This window comes from Buteo buteo, chromosome 5 (assembly GCF_964188355.1).
Source record: "Buteo buteo chromosome 5, bButBut1.hap1.1, whole genome shotgun sequence".
Taxonomy (NCBI): domain Eukaryota; kingdom Metazoa; phylum Chordata; class Aves; order Accipitriformes; family Accipitridae; genus Buteo; species Buteo buteo.
In genome coordinates, this window is record NC_134175.1 from 8824849 (window position 1) to 8840436 (window position 15588).

General features: G+C 56.7%; 1 protein-coding gene across 6 annotated transcripts; it reads right to left on the reverse strand.

Annotated features, from left to right (window-relative positions):
* Window positions 1-1436: 1436 nt before the first annotated feature.
* ECE1 (endothelin converting enzyme 1) lies at window positions 1437-14077 on the reverse strand. 6 transcript variants are annotated; one of them, XM_075027661.1, is made up of 18 exons: window positions 13938-14077; window positions 10608-10694; window positions 9505-9646; window positions 8770-8982; window positions 7286-7410; window positions 6773-6985; window positions 6488-6679; window positions 5792-5934; window positions 5596-5710; window positions 5253-5363; window positions 4920-5018; window positions 4725-4802; window positions 4223-4326; window positions 3911-4021; window positions 3715-3782; window positions 3446-3636; window positions 3258-3353; window positions 1437-2981 (listed from the first exon to the last, which is right to left on the reverse strand). In XM_075027661.1, the coding sequence occupies exons 1-18, from the start codon at window positions 13938-13940 to the stop codon at window positions 2805-2807; spliced, it is 2268 nt and encodes a 755-aa protein (XP_074883762.1). In that variant the 5' UTR covers window positions 13941-14077; the 3' UTR covers window positions 1437-2804. The 6 variants fall into 6 exon arrangements, with proteins under 6 accessions (XP_074883762.1, XP_074883760.1, XP_074883764.1 ...); XM_075027659.1 differs by lacking the exon at window positions 13938-14077 and adding an exon at window positions 12861-12920; XM_075027663.1 differs by lacking the exon at window positions 13938-14077 and adding an exon at window positions 11735-12272.
* Window positions 14078-15588: the final 1511 nt, after the last annotated feature.

Sequence of the window (15588 nt, forward strand, 5' to 3'; positions counted from 1 at the left end):
TCTGCCTACACCCAGCAGCTTCCCAGACAGGCAAACATCCACCACCGGCTCCAAGCCCGGCACGAGGGACCTTGACCGTGGTGTCCCCCTGCCACGATGCAAGCTGATGCTTGCCCTCGAAATCCTTCCTGCACTGGGGCTGTTCCCTCTGCGGTGACTAAGACATCACCCACCCAGTCCCTCGCTGCAGGTAAGCCCCAGAGAACATTTCCCTTTTGGATGGTTAAACCACCTCTAACAGCATCTTACCTCTCCGTGCAATGGGCTGTGCTCCTCTCTCTGCTTCTTGCAGCTGGGAAAAGACCCTTTCACCCCAGCCCCACTCTCCCTGCTTAATTCCTCTTTGCTTTACACCCACACCACTCCTCTCTTTTCCTACGAACGCAGCCATTTCATCGCATTTTAAACATGCAGGGCCAGATCCAGACCAAAATACCACACTGGTAGTATAGCTAACTGCTGCCAGCCCAGGAGCAGAGAGCACAGGCAGCATTTTCTCGGCTCCATCGCCCTCTGCGGGTTTGCACCACCATTTCCAGCCAGATCCTGAGGAAAACAAGGGCCATGGCCCGTCTCCCAGCTCTGCATGAAACTGAGGGCCTCACACCAAGTCGTGTGAGCAGAAAGCAAGTGCTCTTTTACTACATTTTGATTCATTCTGGGAAAGGAAACATGGTAAAAACAGCAAGAAGGAAATTTTACCATCTTATTTATGCAATACTAACATCCCCAGCTCCCTGCTGGCTCTATCCTGCCCATCCCGGCAGCAAAACCACCCTGTTATTTCCAAAAGCTTGCTACCAATGGGGCAAAATGAGAGGGCTACAGCCCAAATCCAGCCCCTGGTAACAAGCTGGGGCTAAATAGCAAACAAGCACCCAGCACTTTGCTTGTTTTATGGCCATGAGCCCTCCCAGGTGCTGGGGTGAGCCTCTGCAGGGAGCCTGCAGTCCAGGTCCTGCCTTGCATTTTTTTGGGCAAGCCTGACAAAGCCATGGAGCATCCACTCGGGTGTGAACACTGGCCTGTGTTACTGAGCTGGCAGCATCCAGACAGCATCACAAAGCTATAAATAAGGCTGTTTGGAGAGCAACCTGTGCGGGGCCCATCCTGCTGGATCCAAGTGCAGCCCGGCTGGCCAAAAACTCACCCGGGAGGAAGGAAAAGCATCCGGGAAAGACCTCCCTGCTGGGGAGATGTGTGGGGCCGTGCCATAGAGGTGGAAAGCAAACAACCACCCGCAGCGAGAGTGAGGTTTGTGGGCACAAAAGCCTGGCTTTAGCCTCTGAGAGGCAGCAGACGCCAAGCACAGGCTGGAAAAAGCCTCCTAGGCTGTTTTGTCAGCTCAGGATTGTCTTATCAGTGTAGATGTGGAGAAAAATGCAGAAGGGGACGCAAGACTTTCCTGCTATCAGAAAAAACAAGTCACGAGCAACTCCAGACCCAGTAAAAAGTATTTATTATTTCAATTACAATAAGCCCCAGATGTCAGGTGAAAAAATAGTTACAAAAAAATCCACCCCCACCCCCCTTCCTTTTACATATAAATATTAAAAAACCCTCTATATCTTTGCTTTCTGTCTAGAGCAAGAAGGTGCCCCACAAGACAACACACAGCACCTGAGCTACCGTCAGTGGTTTCCTCTCAAAACCGCAAAAGGAATATTAAAAGAAACCCTTAAGAAAGCCCCTCACCCCCATCTTGGCCAGATCTCACACCAATGCCAACCCGGCCATGGAAGGATGGAGGTTTGGGGCCGTGCAGTGATTTCAGGGCTTGCAGTTTCCCAGGCATAGAGGCCGGGCACAGCGGCAAGCAAAGCAGCAGCAGGAACCACCTGTGCTTATCTGGGGAAGCTTTTGGGCCAGGAAATTACAGCTGACCTCACTTCAGAGGGGACAGGAGGGAGAAGCAGGTGCTTAATCCACACTGTCACCACCTTGGTTACATCTTTGGCACATCAACTTTTCCCTTTGCACTCTGAAATTAAAGCTAATCCCAGGAGTCACAGAATCCCAGCAGAGCCTTTCTGCAACTCGCAGCATCCTCCAGCCCTGTCCCCAATTTCCTTATCAGCATCTTCCAAGGACAGTCCCTCCCAGAGAAACCCAGGATCCAGGGCTGGCTAGTTGCATCCATCCAGCTTCCCTGGCCAAGGGACTGTCCCCACAGGGTGCTACACCTACAGCTGCACTGAGTAAAAAAAAAAAAAAATAAAATATAATAAATATACTAATCTTTTACTAAAAAAAGGCTTTTAAATGCATTTTCCCTGAAATTTTCCAGTGTATTCCACAACACATGAAAAAAAAAAATATATGTATTTCCCCCCCCAGAAAAATATATCTTAAAATATTTTCCATCCTCATGTGCGCATCTTTGGAGAGAGGAAGGTACGTCATGTGTATTTAGACACGCAGCCAAACCTGTCAGTGTCACAGCGTTCCCTTTGTCGCCCCCAAAAAAGAGGCATTTTGCTGGGGCGGTGGGTCAGACCGGAGTGCTGCGTGTGTAAATACGGGGTAGTGCCCATGGATGCACGTGCCTCGACACGTGGCCCAGTCATGGTGGGAAAGAATAGACCCCCAAATCGAAGTCATTTCACAAATAAGCAAGGGGATGAGGAGTTTTCACAGTGGATCAAACCTCGGACGATACCAGCAACGCAGGGTGCTGCTCCTGCTGAGAGCTGGGCAGTTCGTTGCACAAAGAAGTGGTTTCAGCCTCTCAAAAGGACCATGGAAATTCAGCCGTCTGCAGAGGACAAAGCAACCCGCAGCTGGTTCCGTCAGGCGCTTGCCCATCACCAGACTTCGCACTTCTTAGGGGGATTCATGGGGGAGCCAAGGGGGCAGCCGAAATGCTCTGCAAACTCCCGGGAGTTGGAGACAGTGCCGATGACACGGAAACGCGAGGGGCTGTGGGGGTCAGTGATCAGCCCCTCGTGCGAGCTCTCTGGCGTGCGAACTGAACACCACACCTGTAGACAGAGGGCAAGAGGCACGAGTGCCGGCATCCACAACCACAGAGCCCTGCTCGGTGCTGAATCAGACCTCCCCGCTTGCGCAATGGGCACCAACACAGCTTGAGCTCCAGCTTTTTAACCAGCACCAACCCAATCTGGTTCTCCATCCACCACGCAGCATCTCTGGAGACCTCAGTTTTCCCATCACACCATCCCAACACCATCTGGGCATGCCTCCACCTCCCAAAAACCTGTGCGTCCACCCTGCCTGCCCACCACCAAGTGACCTACCTGGGCAAAGCCAACAAAGAAGAGCTGGTGGTTGGTGAGGCCGAGGGTTGGGAGGGTTTCCTCATCCCCATTCTTTTTCAGCCAGTTTTGATATGCCTGGAGGCCAGGGAGCACAGCAGGCTCAGGGGACAACACCAATCCGACCACACCATGCCCCCCACCGCATCTCCCCAGCCCTGTGGCCCTACCCGGTAGGCAGCCTTGAGGCCCCCATTGTCAGCAATGTTCTCCCCGAGGGTGTGCTTGCCATTGATGGCCTCGCCATTGATGGTGTAGTTGCCGTACTGCTCCACCATACATGCTGTCTGCCGCTTGAAGGCCTCCACCGAGGAGTTCTTCCACCACGGACGCAGGTTGCCATCCTTATCGTATTCCCGGCCTGCCAAAGACACAACAGGCCCTTCATCACCCTGCCGGCCACCCCTCCAGCAGCCCACCCGCCTGGCCCTGGCCATACCTTGGTCATCAAAGGCATGCGTCAACTCATGGCCCACCACCACACCAATCCCACCAAAATTCAGTGACCTGCAGGAGGGCAATGCTGAGATTTAGAGAGCAGCTGCTGCTCCCTGCAGCCATGAAATTTAGCCTCAAATTTTGGGACAGGAGGAAATTAGGGAATCCTGCCCTCCCTGTTTTCCCTAGGCTCTTACTTGGGAGATGCACGGGTGTAAAAAGGGGCCTGGAGGATGCCAGCAGGGAAGACAATCTCGTTCTTTGTTGGAGAGTAGTATGCGTTGACTGTTGGAGGCGTCATGCTCCACCTGCAGGGACATGGCCAATGTGGCAGCACAAACCCATTGCTGATGTTTGCTCCGACACCACCTGCTTATCATGGTGCAAAGCCATCGGCCCAAATTTAACTCCCCAAAACCAGCACGGTCTGGTGGACACCAAATCCCAGTGCTCCAGATCTTGTGATATTCCCCACTAAGCACAATGGGGAAGCGGAGCGGAGGACTTACTGGTCCCGGTTTGGCGGTTTCCGGAGCTGGTCAGCAGTGACCCTGGCCGAGAAGTTGTAAAACTGCATGACGTTCTCAAAGTAGAGGTCAGACACGGCCTCATACTGCAAAAGAGCAAGGCGTGAGTGGCTCGTGGTGATCGCCCGGCCCTGCTCCTCCCTCTGTGGTCATGTTTGAGCCTCCGGAGCCAGCTGAGTTAATGGCCGCTCTTGTTTCTCCTCCTCTCCAACATCTGCAGAGTCTCAGGAGGGCAATGAATCACCGTTACGGAAACCAGCTCCTCCTCTTCCTGGGCAAGGATCCCGAGAGCCCCAGCCACCCCAGGACTGGCCTGCAGCTCTCTGGGAAGTCCCCAGAGAAGGGCCAAGGACATCACTGAGACCCTTCTGGAGGAAACCTGGGGTTCAAGGCTGCCCTGAGGCCATGGCGATAGGCACATGTCCTGCACATTCTAGTGGAGGGCAGAAACAGAAGACCCAGGGGACCTATGTGAGCAACTCACATCATTGAAGACTTTATCCAGCTCCTTGGGGTCCATGATGAACTTGGGGTAGCCAATCATGTTGTAGATGGCATCTGCCTGAGGGTGACAAGGACCAAAGCACTTTTGGTGCCAGGGATGGAAGGACAGGCTCACCCAGCTCCATCATCTTCCACCATCTCCCTCTCCTCCCCAGCGCAGCTGCCAGCACCTCACCTTCTCTTTGGCCGATTTCCTTGTCTCTTCATCCATCCACTGCAGGGTCTCCAGGCTTTCCTCAAAGGCTGTTTTAATCTCCACAATCATTTCCTCTGCCTAGACAAAAGGTGGTGCAACGTCAGTCTGGAGAGCCGGCTTCCCACCCTAGAGGGTTCAAGGGCCCTTTGCACCAGTGGAGAGGAAGAGGCTGGCATGCCGAGACAGCATGCAGACCGGTGAAAAACCCAGTGAATGGAGATGCTTGGTGGACAAAAGGTGGGCAGAGAAACATTGGATGCCCCAACCATCCACCATTGTGGTAGCTCGCAGGCTGCTCGCTTGGGGACGTACCACCTGCTTGCTGTCCTCGGCAAAGGTGGCCTTGACGAACATGGCCCCCAGGGCAAAGCCCAGGTTGTTGTCCGTGTCACTGATGCAAAATTTCCAGCGTGGGAGGCAGGTCTGCATGGGACAAGAGGTGGTCATCAGTGGTGGCACGGCCAAAGCCCCCCATCTTCCCAGCCCCTTGCCCCATTGGGAGATGGGGTACACATCCATCCCCCTGTGCCAGAGCTGCTACCCCAAAACCTGCCTCACATGTCTATTTTTTGGATGTAACGTGACGAGGACTTTGCTTAAAAAGTTGTCACCGTTTTAATGGTGATTTGGGGGCATCAGGGGCTCCCCCCCTCACCTTCTTTGTCCCGTACATCACTTCCATGAATTTTTCCTCGGCATCCTGGAAGCGCTGGTCAAGGAAGGGGCTGGTTTTCCGCACCAGGTTCCAGATCATGTAGTTGTTGAGGAGACTGTAGCCAGAGGTGGTGAGCGGGCAGCGGGACACACCTGCCCACCCCAGACACCCCTCCGCATGGGCTGGGGGCTCTCACCATTTGTCAGTGGCCAGGATGAGGTCAGAGACCTGCTCCAGGTACTCCTTGGCGTAGACCACGACAGGCTCCGACTCATTGAGCTCCACAGGGTAGAAGACTGTGGAGAGGAAGGGCATCCAGTCCACGGCCGGCGCCAGCTCCTGCAAAAGCCATGCTGCTGCTACTGGCCAAAAAAAAAAAAAAAAACCCCATCGGAGGGGGGGTGGCAGCCGCTTCCTAAGCTGGAAGTGGCCGCATCAGCCCCTGTTTGAGGGATTCAGCTGATTTTGCAGAGGCCTGTTCCCATAATGGCAGCATCCTCCAAAGGTCGGAGGGGAGTAAACAATTTCCTCCCACAAAGGAAAAGAAAGTGGGGCGGGTGTCAAAAATGTTGACACAACCCATTAGGGCCCCTTTGGGGGCACAGGGAGGTGACTGGCCTGATATCTGCAGCTGGACCGCGGGCAGCAGTGCTGGGACAGTGTTAGTGCCGCAGTAGGACAGCTGCCAGCCCTGGGGGTGGTCCGGAGGTTGGGAGGAACGGGTCAGGGTGGGATTTCCCCAAGGAGTACACAGGCCAAGCTATTGCACAAGAGCTTCCGAGGCGGTGTTGGCTGGCATCTGGCTTTCTTGGTGGAGCTGCGTCACCTCCACCCATCTGCCCCGCTTCCCAAATCACGGTGGAGTGGGGAGGCTCGCCAACTCCATCCCTACCTTTAGGTCTCCAGCTGTCATTTTATGGTAGATGACCTCCTCGTCCCGGTGCTTCTCCTGTGGGATGGTGATGTTGGCCAACGCTGTCTCAAAGTCCAAGATCTGCTGCATCTGCTGCCGCGTCGACTCCTCATCGGTGCCTCCCAGGAACATCCCCAGCTGCACCATGTAGTTCAGGTACCCAGCAAGCACCTATGTGGTAGGACAAGGTGGGGATCAGCATGGTGGGTGCCACCCACCCACGGCACCTCCCCAGCAAAGCCAGATTTCCCCCAACAACCTTACCTTCTCATTCTCCGTCTTGTTCAGGTAGTAATCCCGCGACGGCAGGCCTAACCCCGACTGATCCACCTGGATGACATTGCTGTTGGAGTTTTTGGAGTCGGCGCTGACGTAGACGGAGAAGAAGGGTGAGGTGCGGTAATGAGCCGTCACCTCCCGCAGCGTCGCGTTGAAGTTGTCCCCTGCCCAGGGACCCGTGATGTTCCAGCCACCCAGCTGAGGAAAGACAGCAACCAGTTTTTGGGGAAGGAACGACAACCTGGAGTTGCTTAAATATCCCCCCAATACCCATCCTGGGGGGAAACATCTTGCAGCGGGGCTAAAAAGCCCAGGAGAGGCAAGACCTGCCTATAAATCCCTGCCTCCTTCTGCCTGCCTGCCCTGGGGGATGCTCTGCCCCACGAAGCACCAGGAATGGGGTCTGGAAGGTGCTGGGACTGCCCATAAATTAGCTTTTTTCCTCCCATTTTGCAGCCACCTGGGGAAGGTGGCTTTTCTGCAAGGAAGGGGACGAACCTTTTGGATAAGCTCCACGAGCGGGGTGGCGCGCAGCTCCTCGATCTTGCTCTCATTCATGCAGGCTTGGTAATAACGCTGTGCCTTGCGCTCCGCCTCGCTCGACACGTTGGCTGTGGTGTTTTCTGTGGGAGGTACCCAGGGGGAGCTTGCAGGGGGTCCCCGGGGACAGGCATCTGGCCCCCCACAGCAGCTGCTGATGCACGCTGGAGCCCCCACCCTTCCACCAGAGAAATATTCAGCCCTGTTTTGGGCAAAGCCAGGCTCCAAAAAGGCGCCGAGGATTGCCCCACTGGTCCCCTCCATGCCCCCGAGAGCATCCCCCAGCCCCCAGCCCTTCCTGGCCTCCTGCCCCCATCTCCTCTCCCACCCGCAGCGACTGCTCTAGCTCTTTGGAGCAGAAAGATAAAGAAAGAAAAAACAAAAAGCATTTCTTCCAGCAGCTCTGATGTTCCCAGCATCATCCAGCCCCCTGCGCTGCCCTTGCCCCTGTGCTAGTGCTCCCCGGCCCTATACTATTTATTCCTGCAAGAAGGAACAATAAACCCATTTTTCTCCTCTGCCTCCAAAATCATCCTTTCATTTTTTTCCCCATCTAAAATTCTGCTTCCCCAGAGGGTTGTTGTTGGTTTGGGTTTTTTTTTCCTCATGACACAGCTTGCACCTTTGGCTTCCCAGCTGTGTGGTTTTATTAACTAAAGGTCCCTCGGCTCCAAGGAATTCAAGGAAATGCCGAGCGCGACCGCTTGGCTGGAAGCCCGGTCCCTTCTCCCGGTAAAACCAGCGCCAGATTTCTGCGAGAAGAGCTGAGGACGAAGCCATTCCCGCGCCACCCCCCTTCTCCCAAAAGACAACACTCTTCCCAAACCTTCTCTTTTCAGATAATCAGCCCCAGCGCAGTGGAAAGTGCTGATAAGGAGCCAGTTGTTTGCTCAAAGCTTGAACAAACCGTCCTCACTGGTTGCTTGGATAAGCTGCCTCACTTCAGTGTTCACAAGCAGAGGCTGCGCCCAGGATCCTCCCTCCACTGGGGGAGTTTTTGACCCCCCAAAACAGCCAGATTGGCAGCCAGACCCCCAAAAAGGCTGCTTACAAAGGCTGGAAGCTATAGCAGGAGAAAAAAAAAAAACATATCCTTGGGGTGATATTGGGGTGCTACAGCCTCTGGATGCCATCTGGGGTACAAATCCTGAATTTCAGAGCTCCTGGGAACACTGCCATGGGGTTTGTGGAGCTGAGGCCAAGGCCCTTCCCCTACTCGGCACTAAAGAGCGGCAACGCTGCGGTCAAAAATCCCAGGAGCATCCAGGACAGCAAACAGCCAGGATCTGCTTCCCAATGTCCTTGCAGTGCGTGCGTCATGGATCTGTTTGACACTGGGGTTTAAGTCCAACCTTACATCCCGCCCAGGCATGTTTTCAGCATCCCTAGGACCTACTGGGGCTCCTCAGCACTGTGGGGTCCCACTGCTCCCACATACTCACCCAGAAGATGCTTCATGATGGCTTGGTTGTGCTCCCAGAGGTTGTTGAAGGTGCCCCAGCGCGAATGGCCATCAGGGAGGGGGTTGGCCTTGATCCAGCCCCCGCAAGCATAGCTGAAAAAGTCCTCGCAGGGATTCACCGCTCGGTCCAGCGAGCTGAGGATGGAGCTAGTGACAGAGATGCAGGCTTCCGACAGGCACATGGCAGGCGGTCCTGGAGGTGGGAATGACAGGTTCAGCTCCTCCACCTTGGTGCAATGAGCCGCACCAGGGAGCATCCAGCCCCGCAATGAAGGATGCAGGCAAATATCCCATTTGGTGCCTGAGCATCCCACCCTGTACCTTAACATCCTGCTCCACAACAAGTGATACGGACCAGCATCCCAGCCCATGTCTAAGCATCCTGCCCAATCATCCTGTCCCAGGGCAAGAGATGTAGGCAAGCATCTCATCCTACGCCCAAGCATCCTGCCCAATGCCCAAGCATCCCTCTCTGGGGTGAAGGATGTGGGTGAGCATACCACCCTGTGCCTGACCATCTCACCCTGGGGCAAGGGATGCAGGTGACCAACCTGTCTTGTGCTTGAGCATCCCACCCCACACCTGAACATCCTGCCTGGTACCCAAGAATCCCACCTTGGGCCAAGTGATGCGGGTGAGCATCCCATCCCAGGGAACCCCCCAGCAACCCATCCCGGTCAAGGGGGTAGGATCCCTGCGCGGTACGAGGACTTACGGGCTCTGTACTGGAAGATGAGACCCAGAAGACATGCTGCCAGCACAGCTGCCAGCACCCCCACCAACACCACAAGCTGCTTCTCAGCACGCGTCCGCTCAGCCCAGCACCCTGGGCTGCTCCTTGAGCCACGGAAGTTCACCTGCGGGAAAAGCAGCGCCGTTTCCCCACCGGCAGAAAAACCCACCGATGCATCCCCCATTTTGCTTCCTACAGCCCACGGCACAAATTTGGCCCCCAGCGAGGGATCCGGCACAGTTCGGGCTGGGAAAGGCGGCAGCTGCCTTCCAGAAACTGGCCAGGAAGGGCGGCACAATGGCAGGAAAGGGAGCGGGGCGAGCGTTTCGGCAGGCTCACCTGCTGCCCCGTACCACCCCAAACCCCTCCTCGAGCATGGCTGTAACCCCCCGGGTGTCCCCGTCCCCACCGCTGGCACTGGGACAGGGTGGGGGCCTCCGCAGCAGTGGGAAGTGCTGTAACAGGATACTCCCGCTCTGCCAAAAAACATCCCCAGGAAACATCCCAATACGACAGCAGGCGGAGATGGCCCCACCAGGGAAAGTAAAAACACAGCGGAGCTCTGATTTTTGGGGCAGAAAACACCATTCTAGGCAGAGACCAATGGGATTGGGGCCAGAGAACATCGCACCAGCCCCAAATCTTTCCCAGTGAGGCCGGACACTGGCAGCCATGGGTTTTTTTTTTTCTCGCCACCCTCAGCCCTTTTTAAGCCGATTTCCCGCTGTTCAGGGAGGAATTAACCTAATCCCCTTTTGTGTGGGGACAAAGCTCCCACCACCACGATAATTGCTCACCCCAGCCACACCGGGAAGGGGTTCGGCCAGCAGAAAAACAGGGTGCTGGGGCGTTGCGAACAGCCGAGCCAGAATCCAGCCCCGCAGGCTTCCCTGTTGCTGGCTCTGGGTGCCGGGAGGGGAGCAAAGGGCAGCGGTGGCAGGAGCCAACACAGCTCTGCCCATGCCAGACTTTGCCCCATGGAAAGGCTGGTCCCAGGCGGAAAACCCTTCTGCAACCCCCTTTGCTGCTCACCAGGGCCTAAAATCCCTTTTTTCCCCCCCCCAAAAACACACATGAAGCCCTACCTGGAAGCCGTTGGGGTACCCATCGCCTTCGCTGATGGAGTCCAGGGGGTCTTCGTCGTCCAGCGTCGCCCGCTTGTAAGTCGACATCTGCACGGGGAGATTGGCAAACGGAGGTGCTCAGTGGCTCGGGGCCGAAGAAAGGGAGGAGGAAGGAGGGCGAGAAAGGAATATGCACCCTCTAAAGCCGTCTCCTCCTCTGGGGAGCTAAATCCGGAATGGCTTTGGGGTAGTAAAGTGCTAAACAAATGCCAGAGGAAGGTTATGGAAAGCAACGAGGGCCGGAGCCAAAAGCTGAGCAAAGCCCGAACCCGCCTCGCTTTCCCCCGGGGCCGGGTTGTGCAACCTCCCCTTCAGCCTGGACTAAAGCCGGTTCCTCCTCCACCAGCCCCGCAACGGGTGAGGGAACCCCCCCCTCCCCGCGCCAGGAACCTGAGAAAGGCTGGTAGCAGAGAAAATGGCTTTTCACCCTGAAACTACCGGCTTGCTCGCGCTCCACGCCCCGTCTGTGAACCGTGTGCACCCTGAAACGCCCTGTGGCATCCCTCTGAGCACCCAAAGGCGACGGCACCTTGAATTTAGGCTGCCGGCGGGCTCCCTCTTGGCTCCTTGTCCCCTCGGGCATTATCCTGTGCCGGTGCCCAGCTCTTATCTCATCCCCCAGCAGAAAAACAAGGGGAAACCTCGCTGGTTGGCAGACAGCCCTTATCGTGCCACCGTCGCCACCGTTTCCTTCCCCCCCGGCACAGCCCTGCCACCCAGCCGGACTGTCTCGCCTGCCACTGAGGGAATGAGCACCCCAAAATCCAGCCTGACCCCTACCACCGATGGGCCGAGCGGCACCGGTCACATCCCTTCGCCCCCGATGCAGCGCAGGGTGGGGGTTTGCACCCATCCAGATGTCCCTGTCCCACTGCCATCACCTCCAAAGGCACACTGAGTTGATCTGAACTTGGCAGAGCTATGCCTCAGTTTCCCCTGGCCGGAAGGTGCATGCAACGAGAGCACCAGTTCTCAGCCCTGTTTCCGATAACAGCCTTCCCAAACCTCCCCTTGCACAATTAATAACGAATCCATCTTCTCCCCGGATCCCAAATCACAGCCTAGGTTTAATTAGCCACAAAACCCACCTGGTAAGGAAAAAAAAAGGTTAAAAGAAAAAGGCAGTTTCCCTCCTCAGTTGTGCAAAAAGCTCCGTTTCCAGCCCCAAAATCTCCCCCGGGTACACTCCTCGAGCCTGGAAACCTTGAGGCAAAAAAGCTTTAACTGCAAGATTTTATCGCTGGTAAAATCTGGTTTTATGTTATATTTTCTTCCATCCCCTTTCACTTTTTCCCTCCCTATTTTTGCACTTTGCACACGGCTGAAATTCGCAGCTCTGGGCACAAATCCCCGCTCACACGGTGAAAGGGGGGGTGTCCACGAATCCCCCATAGCTCCAAAGCACCAAATTCCTGGAGTCCCAGCATTCGGCCAAGGCTTTCACTCTGTTTCCTGAGGAAATGAGGTTTTTTTCGGTGATCCCCCCACCCCGCCTGCCTGCCCCAGCCTGAAAACAGCAGGAAAAAGGGGGAAAAAAAAAAGAAAAAAAAAAGAAACCAAACCCCCACTTTTTTCCTTTTGCTAAAGACACACTGGCTCAACCCTGTATTAGACATCAGAGAATCCAAGCTAAGCTTCAACACCCCCCCCCCCCCCCAACACCCCCGGGGAGCACCGGAATCAACCCCCAGCATCCTCAATTTGGGGGAAATTGGGTCCAGGAAGTATTTTTAGCACCCATACCCCCTCCTTACCCCCACATTAGGAACATCAGGGCAAAGCAGCACCCATGGGTACTCCCCACCCCTCTCTGCTCCCCAGCTTGTGAAGCGGTAACACCCCTTTTTTGGGTCAAAACGGGGTGGTTTTTTTGTTTCTCCCCCCCCCCCCCCCCCCCGCTCTGTTTCTTAAATCACAATAAAAACACATTTCCCAAGCTCCAAGAGGGTGGGGGGCACCCAAGGCTGCGGGAGGAGGGAGCGCACCCGCTTTAGCCCCCCCCCAGCCACGGCATCTCCACTTTCTTTACAACTTCCAAAACTCCCAGCAGGGCCTTAAACCCCCTGTTTTCTCCCCCAAATCGCCCCTTCGCCTTATAAACAATAAACCCCACGTGCTTCCAGCCCGCACACCCCGAAGAAGGTCCCGGGGGTGGGGGAGCAGGAGGCACCCACCACCCCGCTCGCCCCAACCCCCTCCAGGGGAGCCCCTCACCCCGGTATCGGGGCGCCCCGAGCCGCCGTCAGCCGCTTTCAATTCCCGCCCGGGCGCCATTTCGGAGCAACCACCGCCGCTATCGCGGGCGATGGCGTTTCTCTTCGCCTCCCTCCCCCTCCAGCCCCCCCCAATTTAATCCTGTGGCCCCCCCCCCCAGATCACCCCTAAACCTCCACCTGGCCGAGCAGTACCCCCCCCCCCCCAGCACCCACGGGTGTCCCCTGCACCTCCACGGCCTGAAGTCAGCACCCAGTGAGGCTCAGCCTTTTAATTAGGATGCCCGGGAGTACTTAGCAACCCCCCTGGTGTTAATTAGGGGGCCTGGTGTTAATTAGGGGTGCTGGGAAGGGGGTTTGGGTGGGCACCCAGTTTTGCAGGGAGCCCTGGCTGCAGATAAATTTAAAAAAAAAAAAAAAAGCTTAAAAAGAAGCAAATAAAGGGTTAAAATTAAAAAAATTAATAAGGGGGCGGGGGGGAACAGCCCAGTCCGGGGTTGTTTGTAAACAGCCCCCCCAAAAGTGAGTGCTACTGGGTGCGGGGGGTGGGGGGGGGGGTGATGCGGCACCCCTGCACCCCTCTCGTCGCAGAGGGAACCCCGGTGTAAATCCCTGCAGTTTTGGGTGAAGGGCTGGGTGCTGGGGGGGCGAGGGGGGGGATTTGAGGGGGGCACCCACTTTGGGGTCCCCACACTGGGGACCCACTGGCCACAAAGCAAACCCGGCTGGGGGAGTCGACCGGGGGGGGGGGGCACCCAGGGGTGCTAAGGGGTGCAATGGGGGTCCTATGGGGGTGCATGGGGGACCCTTTGGGGGTGCAATGGGGATCCCAGGGGGGTGCATGGGGGTCCCTTGGGGTGCAGTGGGGAAACCCACGGGGGTGCGTGGAGGTCCCAGGGGGGTGCAGTGGGGGATCCCATGGAGGTGCAACGGGGGATCCCTGGGGGTGCAGCGGGGGATCCCACGGGATTACAAAAGCCATCCCATAGGAGACGCGTTGCCCCGCGCCCCGGTTCGGCCAAGTGACCCAAACCCAACCGCCTCCGGATTTGGGGTGTCGGACGGGTCCCCCACTCACCATGGCTGCCACCCAGTTCCCGCCGGCCTCGGCCCCCGTTGGGGCGAGCACCCGCCTGAGCCCCGGCACAGCTCGTTACGCCGCTGCGGCCTACGGAGGGTGACGAAGGGTGACGAGCAAAGGATGTACCTGGGATGGGAAAACCAATGGGGCCAACGGGAGGGACGGGCTTCCTCACTCCGCTCCTTTAACTCTTTCGGGGGGGCCCCAAACCCAGTTTTGGGGGGCCCCCATATCCTCCCCAGCTGCTGAAAGCACCACCCCCCCCAATAAATCACTGCAGCTCGCTCGCCAGCAAAGGGATGCGACGTTTCTCCCGGGAGCGTGCAAGCGCGCAATCCTGCAAGCGCGCGATTGTGCAAGCGTGCTGTTTGCAAGCATGCCGATTGCAAGCATGCAAGTGAAGGGGCTAGCGCCCAATTCTGCAGGCACGCGGTCGTGCAAGCATGCAGTTGTGCAAACAGACAAGCATGCAAGTGTGCAAGCACACGCTTGTGCCAGCAAGCAGGTTTGCAAACAGCCAAGTGTGCAGTTGTGCAAGGGGGCACGTGCAATTTTGCAAACATGCGCACAGGCAAGTGTGCAAGCACACAATTGGGTGCAAGCTTGCAAGCCTGCAATTGTGCAAACATACAAGCATATGATCGTGCAAGTGTGCACGCACCCAGTTGTGCAAGCCTGCGATTTTGCAAATGCGCAAGCATGCGGTTGTGCAAGCTTATAAGTGTGCAAGCATGCAAGTGTGCTCATCAGGCTGCAACCTTGCCCCCCCCGTGTGTTTAACAGTCCCCCAAAGGGTCTGGGGGTTTGAGCCTGTCCAGATTTGTGCATGCAGCCTCGCAGCGAGGAGTTCCCCAGGTTGCAGCTTTCCGTCTGCTGGGCTAACGAGCTTTTTAATGAGCTTTTCACCACCGGCAGGCACCCACAGCTGTGTTGCATGGGGGGGTGACAGGAGTGGGGGGGGGACACATGGTGCCACCACCCCAGACTGCTGTGCTGTGCTGGTGGGCTGAGCACTGACGCACTCGTCTCACAGATGGGGCTGCAAACTGCTTTGCTGGGCTGGGAAAGCGCTGGGAGGTGCTGGGGTGGGGATGCAAAGGGCCGGAGCAGGGGTGGGGGGTGCCAGAGGGATTTGGGGGTCTGCAGGAGCCATGCCCATCCCGGGGGTGTCAGGGCAGCATTGGGACACCCTTGGTGGCACCCCGAAGCTTTTGGGGAGTGGATTTTTGGGCTGAGACCGCCACCTTCTGGGAAGCCACCCACGGCTTCACGGGCGACGGAGCCCCACGGTCCCCCACGATGGGGAAACTGAGGCAGGGGAAGGGTGTCACCCTCCTGCCCTTGCGACGAAGCCTTGTTTATTGTAGGACCTACACTAAAGCCGTTTCAGGCAGGGAGCACTCGTGGGCTGCAGCGGGAGCCCGCGTGGGGAAACTGAGGCAGGGGGACCCCCTCTTCTCCATCACCGCCACCCCAAAACACATTCGTGTCGCTGGCACTTTCTTGGGTGAAAAGAGTGCAAAATCCGGCAAAACACACATCTACACCCCCCCAGCGGTGCAACCCCACTTTCTCTCCCCTGCGTGGGCGGGAGAGGATGCTGACCACCCACAACCGGGCTTGGGTGCACCCCAGTCCTCCCAGTCCT